Source organism: Trachemys scripta, chromosome 5 (genome assembly GCF_013100865.1).
Source record: "Trachemys scripta elegans isolate TJP31775 chromosome 5, CAS_Tse_1.0, whole genome shotgun sequence".
Taxonomy (NCBI): Eukaryota; Metazoa; Chordata; order Testudines; family Emydidae; genus Trachemys; species Trachemys scripta.
Window position 1 is genome coordinate 95,346,666 of NC_048302.1, and position 14,148 is coordinate 95,360,813.

Below are 14,148 nucleotides of genomic sequence, written 5' to 3' on the forward strand. Positions count from 1 at the left end.
AGAATACCCTTACTGACTGACTGAGCAGTTACTGCATAGCGTCTGTAATTCCTTCTATGAAACATTTCATCATGGCTGCTCATACATCAATGACCCCTAATTTCTAACTTGTCTGCTAGAACTTTCTGAAAACATTTCCCTTGACTTCCTCTGTATATCAAAATATGGTTGGTACATTTCTTTGCTGGTGCCAGCATTGTCCATGAAAGCAGCTGAGTTTTCCAGATGTTTCCTCAACAAACGGAAGTAATTTAGCTTTCCCCGTCCAAGTCTTTCTTGAATATTTCCAGCTTCCTTTCATAAGCTCTAATGCTATCAAACATGTTGCTACTCTCATCTAAACAAAATGACACAAGCAAATAATTTCTAAGCTGCTCACATTTTCATTTGTATGCTGGACTCTGTCTTGAACCAGATTTCTGTTGCATGGTTACCCTTTAATGAACTGGGGAGCCTAATGTTGAGTCATGGTGTGATGTTCATAGGATGAATGCAGGGCCATTGGAAAGATGGGTGGAGGAAGCAAAGCTGTAGCAGCAAGAGGCATGGCTCCCCATCTCTTCTCCCTCCCCACTCCCTCCCTTACCAAGCATGCTCTCCCTCGTCTTGCACCTCCTTCTCCTGCCTTCTCAGGGAGGACTCTCCTTACCTCAATTTTTGGACCTCCAGAAGGATTACCCTCGTATCTCCCCTCAAAATAGGGCTCCACCATCTCCTCCTCCAAGCAGGAGCTCCTCTCCAGACAGAACCCCTTTATCTTTGGGATCCACAGGCCTCTCCCTGAGGGTCAGTTCCTGGAAGCAGCTGCTGCCCGTCTTACAGCAGGCCCGAATGGAAAAACAGCACCCAAGAGCACCTCTTGGGTGCTGTTTTCAGTCTGCAGCAAGAGGCAGTATGGGGAGGAAGAGAGACAACAGAGCAGCTGCCCCAGTTTCAGGAGTACACGGTGTAGTTCAACTGGCTGCACCATGGTAGCAGCATTTCAGCCCTCTATTATAACAACAGACTGCCAGGGGGCTGGTCAATAAATGTGGACAGTTAAATCCACTTCTGCAAGGAGTCTGGTTTATGTAGAAGTGATAGTTGTAAGTGTTGCAGTTATCTAGTGGCCATCTAAATCTTTACACACAAGAATGAAAAATGAAACAAACCACCACCACATGAATGATATTTTAATTCCTACGGTCAGGGTACAAAGAAACCCTTCCCACTGTATTTTTATTCTCATTCAACTTCCACAACTAACCTATCCTGAGCAAGATGGTTTGGCATGCAGATGGCTAGAGCTAGCAAACAGGGATAAAGCTAATCAGACATGCAGCTACTGGGGGGAAAATCTCTGTTCATGTCCTCAGCGGGTGCATATGATGTGTCAAAAAGTCTGGGAGGGAGGAGAGTGATGAGAGGAACAAGATAAGGAAACAACAGTGCACAAGACCTGTTATAGGTTAGAGACATGGAACAATTGTGATTTCAAATACAGCAGAGAAAATTTTTAAAATGGCAAAAAAACAAACCTAATTTCCATTTTTCAGATGATTTCTTTCTTGCATATTTCTATGTTTATGTGCCAAGCAAAACTCGTCTGTGTGCCAAAGGCTGCATGCTGCCATGGTCCCCCATTACTTCTCTGCTCCCTTTATTCTCAAAAGACATAGTCCAATTTTAGCTAGCAATTGCAGTATAGACATTATGTAATATTATAGACTGAACTGAGGGCAGGTGCAACTCTATGCCTAGGGTAGATAAAGTAAGAACCTCATCCAAAGCTTTGTCCAGGCATTGCACCGGGCCCTACAAATGAGTTAACCTTTACCTAAGTTAAGGATAGTATGTTCATGGAGGGCCCTAAATCATAAGTGCACTTAAGGCTGTGAGTAGTCCCACTGAAGGCAACAGGACTACTCATCTGCTTACAGTGCAGCTGGCTCAGGGTCTTAGGTCAAGGCTTGCTACATGCTGCTGTAAGTTTCCCAATGCTGCCATCTACTGACCAGCTTTATTACTGCTGTCAAGCCAACACTGACACAGCAAACCCCCACTAACAAAAGAAGGAGTGGCTATAACCTAACCTCTTTCCTGTTTTAAGCTCTCATACAATAACTGCACAATGCTGACATTTTAACACGACACTGGTAATATGCCATACTAAAGATAAACCTGCACAGGTGCTTATTATTAAATGGTTCCTTGGGGCATTAATATACAAATATTATTCCTGATTCTTTACATTAAGAACTGTGGTGTGATGGCTTTTATTTTTATGATGTGCCTTAACTACAGGGCTTGGTGGTACACAACATTTAGAACAAATAAGCAGGACATCTCGGGCCTGCTATGCTAGCTCTAAAGCCCTATGAATTTTGGTGAATTTTCAATTAACAGGAATCTCTTAATTCATTTACCTAGTGAGATGCTTCCCACCCTGGAAAGCAAGAGCAAGAATAGCTAATCGCAGAGACACAGGGTGAACTGGAGAGGCAGAATGGGGAGGGCAGCAAAAGTTACTTGATCTTTGGAAACATTGATGGTATCTGCTCTTTCCTGTAACTGTTACCCACCCACAAAGGGAAATTTGGATGGAAGGGAGATCGGGAAGGTGAGCAACAGGATAAGGGCAAATTATGCACCGTCCCAGGTCAGCAAAGGGCACGCAGGGACAAGAAGGGTGAGTTTAATCTGAAGGGAGCAAATTTGAGAAAAAAAAATTGAGAGGATTACTATTAATTATGTTAGCATAGCATGTAGGAGACCCAGTCATAAACCCAGACCCCACTGTGATACGCACTGTACAAACACAGAACAAAAAAGACAGTTCCTACCCCTAAAGTTTAAAAACTAAGTAATAAAACAGGCGAGAGCTTGCTACAGCCAGGCTGGGGTGGGAGTAGAAGTAAACAATGAAGCAATACTGGTCAGCATGATAGACTGCAGTCTTAGTGCAGCAGCCAAATCAATGTCAAGTTTTTTGCCAAGATAATTAAATTTAAAAAAAATACAGGTAGAACAAAATTTGAAAAGACAAGAAACAGAAAAAGTCTGCTTTTAAGCAGATTGTGATTAAAATAGAAACACTGAAATTGAGTTGCTTTCTAAAAGTATCTGTTGGTGCAACTAACAAATGCATTGTGTTTGACTGGTAACATTCAATAAAAATATCATAGCTCCAGGCCCCCTTGCTAAAATGTAAAAGTACCATAGACAAGGATTAAATTAGATACCAAGTAGTAAAAGGGTAAAACAGTTTGAAAACAAAAAAACCTCTTAACTCCTCCTGCATCTAACATGACCTCAAGCATGTTGTCTACTTGCTGTCTGTCTATTCCTGTTTTACCTTTGACCCTGCATATGCTCATATCCTTCAGGGCAGAGGCTGTATTTGTACAGCCCCTCACACAAAGGGACCACAAACTACATCAACACAAACAATTATACAGCACTTATTTAGAGAGCTAGGTATTTCTTGTTACAAATAATGATTACTCTTAGAGCATCTACAGGTTTGGCGTTCAGATAGTTATCTGAAATTTGGGATGTTTATTTGCAAATACGATCCCCACAGGTCCTATAATCTTCCCCATCCTGAACCACTCTTCTTCCTACACTTGTCTTGTCTGTGTGCAGGATGCAAGGGAGGTAGCAGACTACTGGCAGGGTTTTTTGGAGGGCAAAGGGCAATACATTTGTTTTCCTTCTCTAGCAGCATTTCCTTTCTATAGCTAGGGAAGCCCTCAGCTCTCCTGGCTTTTGTGTGCCCAAAGTTTGCTTGCATCTTCCCCTGCCTCACGGCCTCTTGTCCTCCTTTCCACTCATTCTAATTTGCTTGGCCCAGGTCTCTGCTACATTAGCCTCAGCTCCAAGGTATGTCGTCTGGGTTAATGGAAGGAAAGTTAACCCTCTCCTTTCACTTTTTCATTCAGTGGCAGCCTGCTCTCCTTATCTTTATTCTCTGAGATTGCACTGGAGAGAAGTAGCTGAGATAGGGCTGGGGAGAAAGTTATAGACTTCTCACCTGCTTTACACAGAAGGTCCCACTGGCAGAAGGCCAAATAAAATTTTTTTTTTTTGGTAACAGCCTCCCTCATTGACTGGATTTGTGCCCAAAAGTGAGTTCAAAACCCTGGACAGTACCAACCAAAAAAAACCAGGACAGCTGGTACATATGTAGTGATTAGCAGCTTAGTTAAGATTAGCCTTGAGGTCACCACTACTAGATGTTAAAAAAGCACACCCAAACTTCCCTGCTATTTAAAATAATGTAAGGATACTAGTTGCGTTTTGCCATGTAGCTGCTAGACTGAGGTGTCTAGCCTTTGAGAGAAGGATTGTGGCTCAGCCAGAAATACTGCACTCAACTACACAACTTTTATTTATGTAAACAAATTTATGGGAACAGATCTGTTGCACTAATAAAACTCGGAGTGGGGATAAAAGCATGCTCCTACAGGTACACTAAATTGGTGGCCTGGCTCTATACTTCCTCCTCCTTTCCCTGCTCCATCTGGGGGTTGTGTGCTCCTGGAATTCTTCTGTGTTCACACTGCATGCAGCTTCCCTCATACAGAGGTGTTGCTAGGCAGCATGACTCACTCAGTTAGAAGGCATGGCAGAGGCAGAAAGGATGGTTCATATCCTATGAAAGGAAAGTATGGGGGATTTCCCTGAAGATACCACCTGCTTCTCTCCACCTACCAGAAGTTGCCAGTAATACCTGGCAGAACATGATGTTGTTATACACTCAGATGGAAAGTAAATTTAAAAAAAAAAAAAAAAAAAAAAAAAAAATCAAGTGAACATCATGGATCACTTTAAAGTAAGTCCAGTAGCCAGAGGTACTCCCTTCCTAGGAAGAGGTTGCAAGTGCACAAAAAGCTTAAGATGGACTCCACAGAAAGATGAACAGCAAATAGCATTGTAACAGTCTGATCAAATCCCCATCTCCTTTAAGGGAAACTTGGTCTAGAATTCTTAAGTGTTCAAAGAAGTGGGGAAGGGAGCTGTGAAATGAACAAGCCTGCCTTCCTAGATTAGAGCTTTCCTATCAGCTTAATTACTTCAGCTCCTGTGAGCTGAAGTAGCTATGTCACAGGAGCTCTCTAGTTAACAGTGCTATCCACACCAATGCTTGGGTTGGTGTAACTTATGTCACTGGGGTGGAGGCTTTTTTTTTTTTTTTTTTTTTTTAAGCATACCCCTAAGCAACACAGTTACACTGACAAATGTGAGTGTGGACATAGCCTAGTCAGTCAATACAGAATTACTGTGCCCTCATTACCTTATGAGGTATTTCATCTGTTTGCCAAGAGACCTGCATATCTAGTAGTGATTAAGAACAGATGGATGTTTTAGAGCACAGAATAAAAGTTTAGAGAGCAGCTCTAAAATGGATATTCTATCCCTATAGGTCCTAGTTTTGGGCTAACTTAAGTGTTAGAGCATTGTTACCCATGCTTTGGGCCTCCAGTTCCTGTTCTTGTTTGAAGTGCTATTTTATCTATTCTGTCCCATTGCCCTCTGGTGATTAACACCCTTATGAGGCCTACTTTGGGTGTACAGTCATGTTACTGTTAACTCTGCTGGTATGAAGATCCACATTGAAAGACTAATCCAGTCACTTTAACAGCAGAAGAGTTTATTTATCCTATTAAGTACAGGAAATCACAAACAGCTTAACTTATAGGCACAGGTTAAACAAGCCATGTAAAGCATTTTTTACTGAACACGTGAAAAATCAGGGCCTAAGAGTCCAAAGACAGTTGTCAGAACAGTTCATATTAGAGTCTGAGCTTATTTCTCTTAAACTCTTCTGATGTTGGTGTATACTGGAGGTGGAAGTAGTTCTGCAGAACTGTTTAAACTGGCCAAACCAGCTGGGGATTGGATATAACAAGCACTGAAGCAATGAAAGATTGAAACTGCATTTACTGGATGTGCTATTAGACTGCCTTCCTTCAACTCCCTCTTCAGCATCTCAGGCAGACTTACAGAGAGCCACAGCAGAAAAGCGAACTTCTCCTCTCTCACGTTCTGTGAACTGTCTGCAGATCTTGGCAGAACCCTTAAAGAGAAGAGTTCTTATTTAGTACTCCTATAGGCTGCAGTAATAAACAGCCAGTATGCAATATATTCCAAAAAGTTAATCATAAGAACACCTGAATCTGTGTGCCATCCTTGTTAAGCCAAGGGTATTTGTTAGCTAGAGACTGTTTTGAACCTAGCCCTGTAGCACCTGCTTACTATGCTATCTAGCAGCTAGTGATACTGTTTGAGGCTTTTCAAGCCAAGTGACTGCTGTGCTAGCAGACCAACTGCAATTGGCTCAAGAAGGCATGCTGCAAAGATGCAGCTTTAGAATCCCCCAGATCCATAGACACTATGAACTCATAACTGAAGTAACTGAGCCTACCTTCAATAGCAAGTCATCTGAACTTTCTCCATGATTTACAGGGAATGGCATGCGTCCATCTATAAAGAAACAACCTCATTACTTGACAGCACAGTTTTTTTTAAATGTTAGTTCTATGCTGTCTGATTTTGGTGTTTGTACACAGCTGCTTCCTGAACCCACACCTCCTAATCATTCAGGAGCTAGGATAGCAGAGCAAGACTCCTTATTGGTAAGGTCAGTAAAGTGTGGCCACAACATGGAATTGAAGGAGGCAAAATGTTAACCCCTTGCTCTAGGATAATACTCATGTTTTGGTGGCCTCCGAGTGTGGCCACCAACTCTTGCTGGTTGCCAACCTGACAATTTTTCCTAAAATAGTAATTAACTTTAGGAAAACCAAAATATGCATATACACATGTCCAAATCATTGCAGTCTATATAGGGGTTTTCAGACTCAGCAATAAAAAAGGTACAGTGGTCTCTACTCTTTATGTCCACTACAGAAAACAGAAACACATAAGGTGCTTTGCAACACATACGTCTGCTACAAAAAGTGATTTGTAGGTTTGTTAATATCACTTGTCACGGCAGACACACTCAGCCCCAGGCAAGTCCCGGGACAAATTAAGCCCTGGATGGGGAGGTGGGCAGGGAGGCCATGGGGCACAGGGATGATGGTGTGGGTGGTGAGCCTGGGACTGGGTGGATGAAGCCTGAAGCCCTGTGGCTGAAGCCCATCCCCCAGGAAAGTGGGGAATTCAACAGCTGCCTGCACCACCAACATGGGTCTCTGGAGGGGGGCAGGGCCCAACCCCTGCTGGTGCCCCTGGAAGAGGGGCCACTGCTTCCCTCCCCCAGTCACAGCCCAGGAGCTGCAAGAAAAGCCTCTGGTGGCTGCATTTGAGAAATGCTGTGATCTAGAGAGCCTGAAACATTGAGAGTCTAGCTGTTTGGGAAGGAGAGCAGAAGAGACCGCTCTCAGCATATTTCTAGTCAGAATGGGTTGCACAGGGGATTTACCTAGTAAGCAACTTAGAGGCCCATGTGTTGATTACAAACAAACTTAATTTTCACCATGAAGTAAAGCCACAGTTAAATAACTAGCTACATCAGCCTACTCCAAATACAGATTTATATAACCCTACCCAATTCATACAGGTGTCCATCCACATTGACAAACAGGATAAAATGGAAGTTCACTTTATCCTCCTCTACCTGGAGAGAGAGAGAAGACAGAATCAGTAAGATGGTGTAGCTGTATCTAATAGCAAACTAATCTATGAAGTCAATTACTTTGGGCTCCAGTTTGTTGGAGAATCTGGATCTTGCTCTGAATTTGTGAAATACAGGTTTTTAATACCTAGATGTAACAAATTCTCTTTATTTTATAGACCGGGACTAGAAAAAAAAACAAAATGGAGATAAGCAAGTCATCTGAAGGTCATGTAATAGCCTAGTAGCCCAAGTCAGCAATAGGACTAAGGCTCAGCTCCTCCCATACTTGCTCAAGGATGGCAGTTTTTGTAAACATCAAAAATCAGACAGAGAAAGTTTTCCGAAGTCCTCTAAGTAACTTAGTCCAAGACCCATTTGGGCAATAAGGAGCTTCTAAAAGTTTTATTCAGACTTGTGAAAGGAGTTCTGTTACTTCCCTATTTGCCTTTTTTAATGGAAGGAATGGTATAATGCAGTGCTGTCAAGCTGGAGCAAGACCATAATCCAAAGAACCTCTCCCTTTCCCACCTATTAGCTGTAGGAATAGAGAGATACAGCACTGTAGTACCTATCATCATAAACTAAGTCATGTGCAAAGCTTACTTGACATTGGCCTTCTTGTGCAACAGCATTATGGACTTCCTGAATAGCCTGAAGAGAAAGTAGATACAGATTAATACACCCCAAATGTTAATTGCAATAAGACTTTCCCAATCCAGTAATTCTCATACCTTGTTATTTTCAAGATGTTTTGCTCTCTCTGCAGGAGAGAGATCAGCTGTTTCCTTGAGAAACTTCTTCAGGGCTGATCCATCATCTGTGCAAGAGTTTGCCATGGTTAGACACTGAATGTTTTCATATATAGGTTATGAGTGAGTCCAACTCAAGCTATGTTTGTGTAACATTCTATTGTATGTATATTCATATCTGTAAACTATGTATCTAGGCTGCCCAGTACACTCAGTTTTAGAAACTCATGCTACCTTCAGTACTTACTGAAGTATCACAACATACCTAAATTCTAAACTTGAATTAATTTTAGGTCAAGGCCATGGAATGAGAGTCACCACATGTCATCAGATACTAACTGCATCTGATAAGTGACTGAGCACCATTATATTTGGAATGTTAACCCTAAACACCTGGTGGTTTTCTACTCCCTTTCCCCCTGCCCCACAAAAGGGCTTCCAGATTAATTCTGGACTGAGCAGTTAAAGTGTTTATTCCAATTCCCAGTTTGATACTATTGAGTTCTATGGTGTTTGATGCTCCGACTTCATGAAGAGCCCCCCCCCCCCCCCCAACTCTGCCTGCTTCTAGTGTCCCAGTAGAACCCATTTCTTTAAAGGGGAACAGAATTTCTGTGTGCTTAACTGAGCAGTCTGGTGCATGAGCCAGTTTACAATCCAGCTCCTTGGTTGCTTAACTACTCAGATAACCCCCTTCAACAGAGATACCCCAACATGAGTAGCTCCATCAATTTGAAAGACTGTTTTACAGTCACTTTCCTGACTAAGTTTAGGTGTGAGCAGGAGTGAATGAGTAGGTATTCTAGTTATTAGCCATGCCAGGTTTTCCTGAAATGAATAGTGGGTGCCACCCTACCATACTGGGTATCCCTACAGTTTATCATTCTAAGACAATAGCTAAACCAAGCAGCTTTTTGCTAGAGAGCCTCACAGGTGCCAGCAAAGGTATATTTCATTGCTCTAGATTTATCATGCAAGAGATACAGTAACTCTTCACTTAAAGTCATCCCAGTTAACATTGTTTTGTTGCTGATCAATTAGGGAACATGCTCCTTTAAAATTGTGCAATGCTCCCTTTAATGTCATTTGGCAGCTGCCTGCCTTCTCCACTGCTTGCAGGAAGAACAGCCTGTTGGAGCTGGCTGGTAGGGGCTTGGAACCAGGGTGGACCGGCAGCTTGCTCTCCCTCCTGCCCCCCCCCTCCCCTCCCAAAACCACCAATTGGCAATTCAGCTGTGTCCCTCCCTCCTCCCCCATGTGCTGCTCCTGCCCTCTGCCTTAGAGCTGCTCCCAGAGACTCCTGCTTGTTGGGGGCAGTAATGTCAGGGTGTCTCTTCTCTCCCCCCCCCCCCCCCACCTACCCTTTCTCCATATAAAGCAGGGAGGGGACATGGAGGGAGAGACAGAGCTTGGGGCAGCAGCTACTGTCTCAGCTTCCTGAGCCACTTAAAAAACAATGCACTTAAGAGTGGGTCAGCTTACTTAAAGGGGCAGTGCGCATCTCCCCCCCACCCCACCCCCCCACACACACAAGATGTGGGTCTGTCTGCTATGCTGTCTCCCCTCCCTCCTGTTTGTGCTGCCTTGATGAGAGGCAGCATTAACAATGTGTTAAGCCTTGAGGGCTCAGCCGAGTGCTAGTTCATCATTTAGCAGCAAGGCATTCCTAGGAAATAGCCCTCCCTCTTCCACCCTCTAACTTCACCACCTCAACCAAGCTTCACAATCATAGCTATGATGGGTATTAGATTGTTTAAAACATAGTGTTTATATCTATAATATAGTTTGTCTGATGCAAAAGTTTCCTTGGAACCTACCCCCCTGCCCCCCCCCCCCCTTACATTAATTCTTATGGGGAAATTGGATTAGCTTAACATTGTTTCACTTAAGTTGCATTTTTCAGGAACATAACTACCATGTTAAGCAAGAAGTTACTGTACAAGTAACTTCACAAGCTTGTGTTTGACACCAGTAATTTGTAAACTTTTTCTATATAGAGAAATCCCCAGCCCTTGATATATGTAAACCCAGGCAAGTGGTACACCTCTACCTTGAGGTAACACTGTCCTCAGGAGCCAAAGAAAAATCTTACCGTGTTATAGGTGAAACCGCGTTATATCAAACTTGCTTTGATCCATTGTAGTGCACTGCCCCGTCCCACCGAGCACTGTTTTACTGCGTTATATCTGTCATGTTTTATTGGGGTAGAGGTGTATTCTTATGCTAATTAGATCCAATTTTCTATTTGATTACCTCCCTTTAGATCAGATCTCCCAGCACTTCAGGTACCAAGAGTCAGACTCAATATAGAAAACACTATTGTCCAACCTCTGAGACTAGCATATTCCCCTTCTGTTATTCAAGTAGCAGTGAGTGTAGGTCACTCAGTTATGGGCAGATACCATAAGCCATTGAAGTCTAAGTTTCTTATAGTGAAATGTTAATTGAAGAGCTCTCTAGTTAGATCTGATCTTCTCAAACCTAGTCTTAGCAATATAATAAATTAAGTAGCTAGTGTAAGAACTCTTTAGCTACAGTGGGTCTGGGGTATGCAGATCAGTAAGTGGCCTATGAGGAAGTTCCCTTTTAAAGGAAAATGGTTCAATATCTATACTCACCAAATGCAAATTTATCTTGGTTATTAGCAACTGCATGTATCAGGCCAATTGTCCCACAGGAATTGCCAACCGTCTGTTTCAAAAAATACACTTTGGAACTAACTTCTTGTCCCTTCAATTCTTCAATCTGTTTTTTCCTGAAGTTTTCATGCTGCAAACAGTATGTACATCAACAGTTTGTAAAGGATTTTAAGATGTCTAGAAAAATCGCAGCATCTAACAGGAAAGTCAGTTGTGGAAGATCACTTCCCCTCTGATGCTTTCTAATGTAACCAGAAAGCCATCCTTTTTGGAACAAACCCACATGATTTTACTTGTACTAGGATGACATTGGTCTAGTACTGCATAATGTATATGTGGTGCATGAGCCAAGTTGTAGTATGGGACTCCACCTAATAGCTCTTTCCTCTGGGCTATCAGCTATACAAAAGTTGGCATGAGAAATCAAGTTCCAAGGACTCATTACTGTCCAATCCACTCAAGAGCTTGCTAAGTTAGAGCCAGAATTTTTTGTAGCTGGCTTCCCTAATCAGCTGTATTTCATGTATTTGGAGACAATTAGTGTGGGAGAGATGTTGCTCATACAAGGAATTGTTATATTTGCCTTCTCTATTCTCATCCTCAAGATACCTTTAGCTGAGCCAGCTACAGGACCAGTAATATCATTATGTCTCCCTCATGCTCCCAGTAGTTTCAGGTCCTTATTTGCTATTAAATTAGCATACAGTTATAGTCAAGACCACTGACTGTCATTCTAGTAAATTTGAGGTTTTAACTGTGCATCCAAGATTAGCCTCTAGTCAAGTATGAATTCATATTAGAATTACTACAAGTGAGCAGCCCCCCTTACTGCCAACTCAGACAATAGCAAAGTGCCAATACACTGATACAGTACTGTTTCAGTAGATCTAAAAGCTATTCTTCCCTTGAAGAATCCCTAGACTGTTCTAATTAGACAGTCATGTAGTCAAGCAGATTACAGGTCTTCTGAGGAAGCCCCAGTGACAGCAAGATATCACCTCAGTCCAGTACATTCAGATTGAGTTGAGGAATGAATTAATACTAAGTGAAGTAAGTTACATGTGTCATAATTTACATAGTAAACTGAAAACAAATAAGTCCTGTGGTACCTTATAGACTAACGGACATTTTGGAGCATAAGCTTTCGTGGGCGAGTACTCACTCCATCAGATGCATGACACCCCCCCATTCAGATCTTGTCTTGAAGAATGCATACCTTAACTAAATCATTGTCTATCTAATATGCAGATCAGAAATCTGGATATCAGGTCTTGGAGCTTCCATTTCCTGACTGAGAATTTAGTAGGAAGTGATTTATTGGTTCAGTTGTACCACCTGCCAGATAGCGTTGCCATCTTAGTTTTGGATTAGGGAAAGAGACACAGCATTCTCTTCTACAAGTCTGAGTAGGTCTGCCTTCTTTGTTTTGTCAAGTTAGTATCTGGGTTAGATAAACCTGCTTCTGCGGATTTAAGGGAGTGTCAATTTAAAGAAAGAATTTCAGGTAAGGAGACCCACAGAAGAACATATTTTAACATTAGACTTTGCACAAAATATCCATTAATTGCAATGCACATTTAGGTGTTGCATCCTGTTAGTTTACCACACATCACAGTAAAACTCCTGGGGTGGGCCACCTGCCAGTGCCAAGCAGCCTGTGTATCCCATGACATCACACAAGGGAAGAGAATCAGTGGGGTTTCTGTTTAGTATCATCTACATAGTAGATTTAATCTCAGATACGAAAAGGAAAACAAAGGCCCCTGCTGATTCAGCAGACTGTCTCCCCTGCACAGGGATAGCACTGCACAAATGGCAGCTACTGCCCCCCCCCCATCCCAGGGACCTACCTGGGCAGTAAGAGGAAAGAGCAAGAGCAGGGCACAGGCCGGGGTGGGCACTGAGCTCAGCAAGTCTTCCTCAAACCCCAGCACATCCACAAAGCGCCAGCCAGGGGCAACTCCCAGCCGGGACAGCACCTGCAGGGAGAGACATGAGGCAGGGGATACCCAGCCCGCTGGGTGCTCATCAGGGAAGGGTGGGGGTAAACAGGGGCCCCCAGCCCAGGGACCCACCCCTCACATCCCAACACAGGCAGCCCCACCCACTGTACAGCCATAAAGAGCCAGCCCCGACAGCAGGACCCGCGGTCAGACCGCCCCTCCCCGGCCCGCTTCCAGCCAGTGACACAGCACAAACCGCGGGGCCGCAGCGCCACCTGCCGCCGAGCCCAGGACCCGGCCCCGGCCCCGCACGTGGGGCGGACTCAGAGGCGGGCAGCGCTCGATGGGGCGCCCGGCCCCACCCCGACTGCAACCCCCTCCCAGCCTCTCCGTGGCGGCCCCGCAGTGCGCGCCGCGCCCAGTCCCCCTGCGGAGGCGTGACGGGGCAGCCGCGCCCCGAGACATCACGCTCCGGCTCCACCCCGGCGGGGATGGAGGGAGGCTCCCGCCTGCTGCTCCGGCCCGACAGCCCCGCGGCTCCTCCGGCGCCGGCCACTCACTTTGTTCAGCATCTGCAAGACAAAGCGGATGAGAGAGAGGGGGAGACCCCAGCAGCCGCGCCCATCCCCCAGCCCTGCTCCCCACCCAGGTCTTCGCCCAGCAGCCCTGCACCCCACCTGTCACCCGGGGCCCAGCGCCACTCCCACCCCGCTCTTCCAGGCAGCCCTAATCCAAACCCCTCTCCCCGCTGCACCCGCTCACCTCGGGGTTAATCTCCATAGGCTGCCACTGCATGGTGCACGACGGCGGCGACGAAGCAGATACCGAAGAGGAGACTCAATGGGACCGACTGCTCCGCAAACACAGGACCCGCCCGCCCAGCGCTATATACCGCCGGGCTGACTCACTCCGGGCCTCTGCAGGGGGGAGGAGGAGGAGCAGGGGCAAAACCAATCCAGGGGGAAACACTCGGCTGCTCATTGCTGTCCGTTTCCCCCCCTCCCCCAAAGAAACAATGGTACTTCCCACCCCCCACCCACCAAACCCTCCAATGCGTTTCCCTGGTGCGGTAATGGCAGGTTCATGCCTGTGGGCTGTGTCTGGAGCGCGCAGCGGGACAGGGCTGGTCCCAGGTCTCCTGATCCTCTGTGTGGACGTTGCCAGGAGCAGAAGAAAAACACGTGGTGTTCAGCAAGAGCAACAGGGGAGCAGGT

The 14,148-nt window shown here is 44.8% G+C and overlaps 1 protein-coding gene across 1 annotated transcript; it reads right to left on the bottom strand.

Moving 5' to 3' along the window:
- Nucleotides 1-5,620: 5,620 nt before the first annotated feature.
- UCHL1 (ubiquitin C-terminal hydrolase L1) lies at nucleotides 5,621-13,855 on the bottom strand. Its single transcript, XM_034771109.1, has 9 exons — nucleotides 13,697-13,855; nucleotides 13,495-13,506; nucleotides 12,842-12,970; nucleotides 10,971-11,121; nucleotides 8,335-8,420; nucleotides 8,207-8,254; nucleotides 7,534-7,603; nucleotides 6,407-6,465; nucleotides 5,621-6,058 (listed from the first exon to the last, which is right to left on the bottom strand). Exons 1-9 carry the CDS (start codon nucleotides 13,727-13,729, stop codon nucleotides 5,972-5,974), a joined length of 675 nt encoding a protein of 224 aa, XP_034627000.1. The 5' UTR covers nucleotides 13,730-13,855; the 3' UTR covers nucleotides 5,621-5,971.
- Between the last annotated feature and the right edge of the window lie 293 nt (nucleotides 13,856-14,148).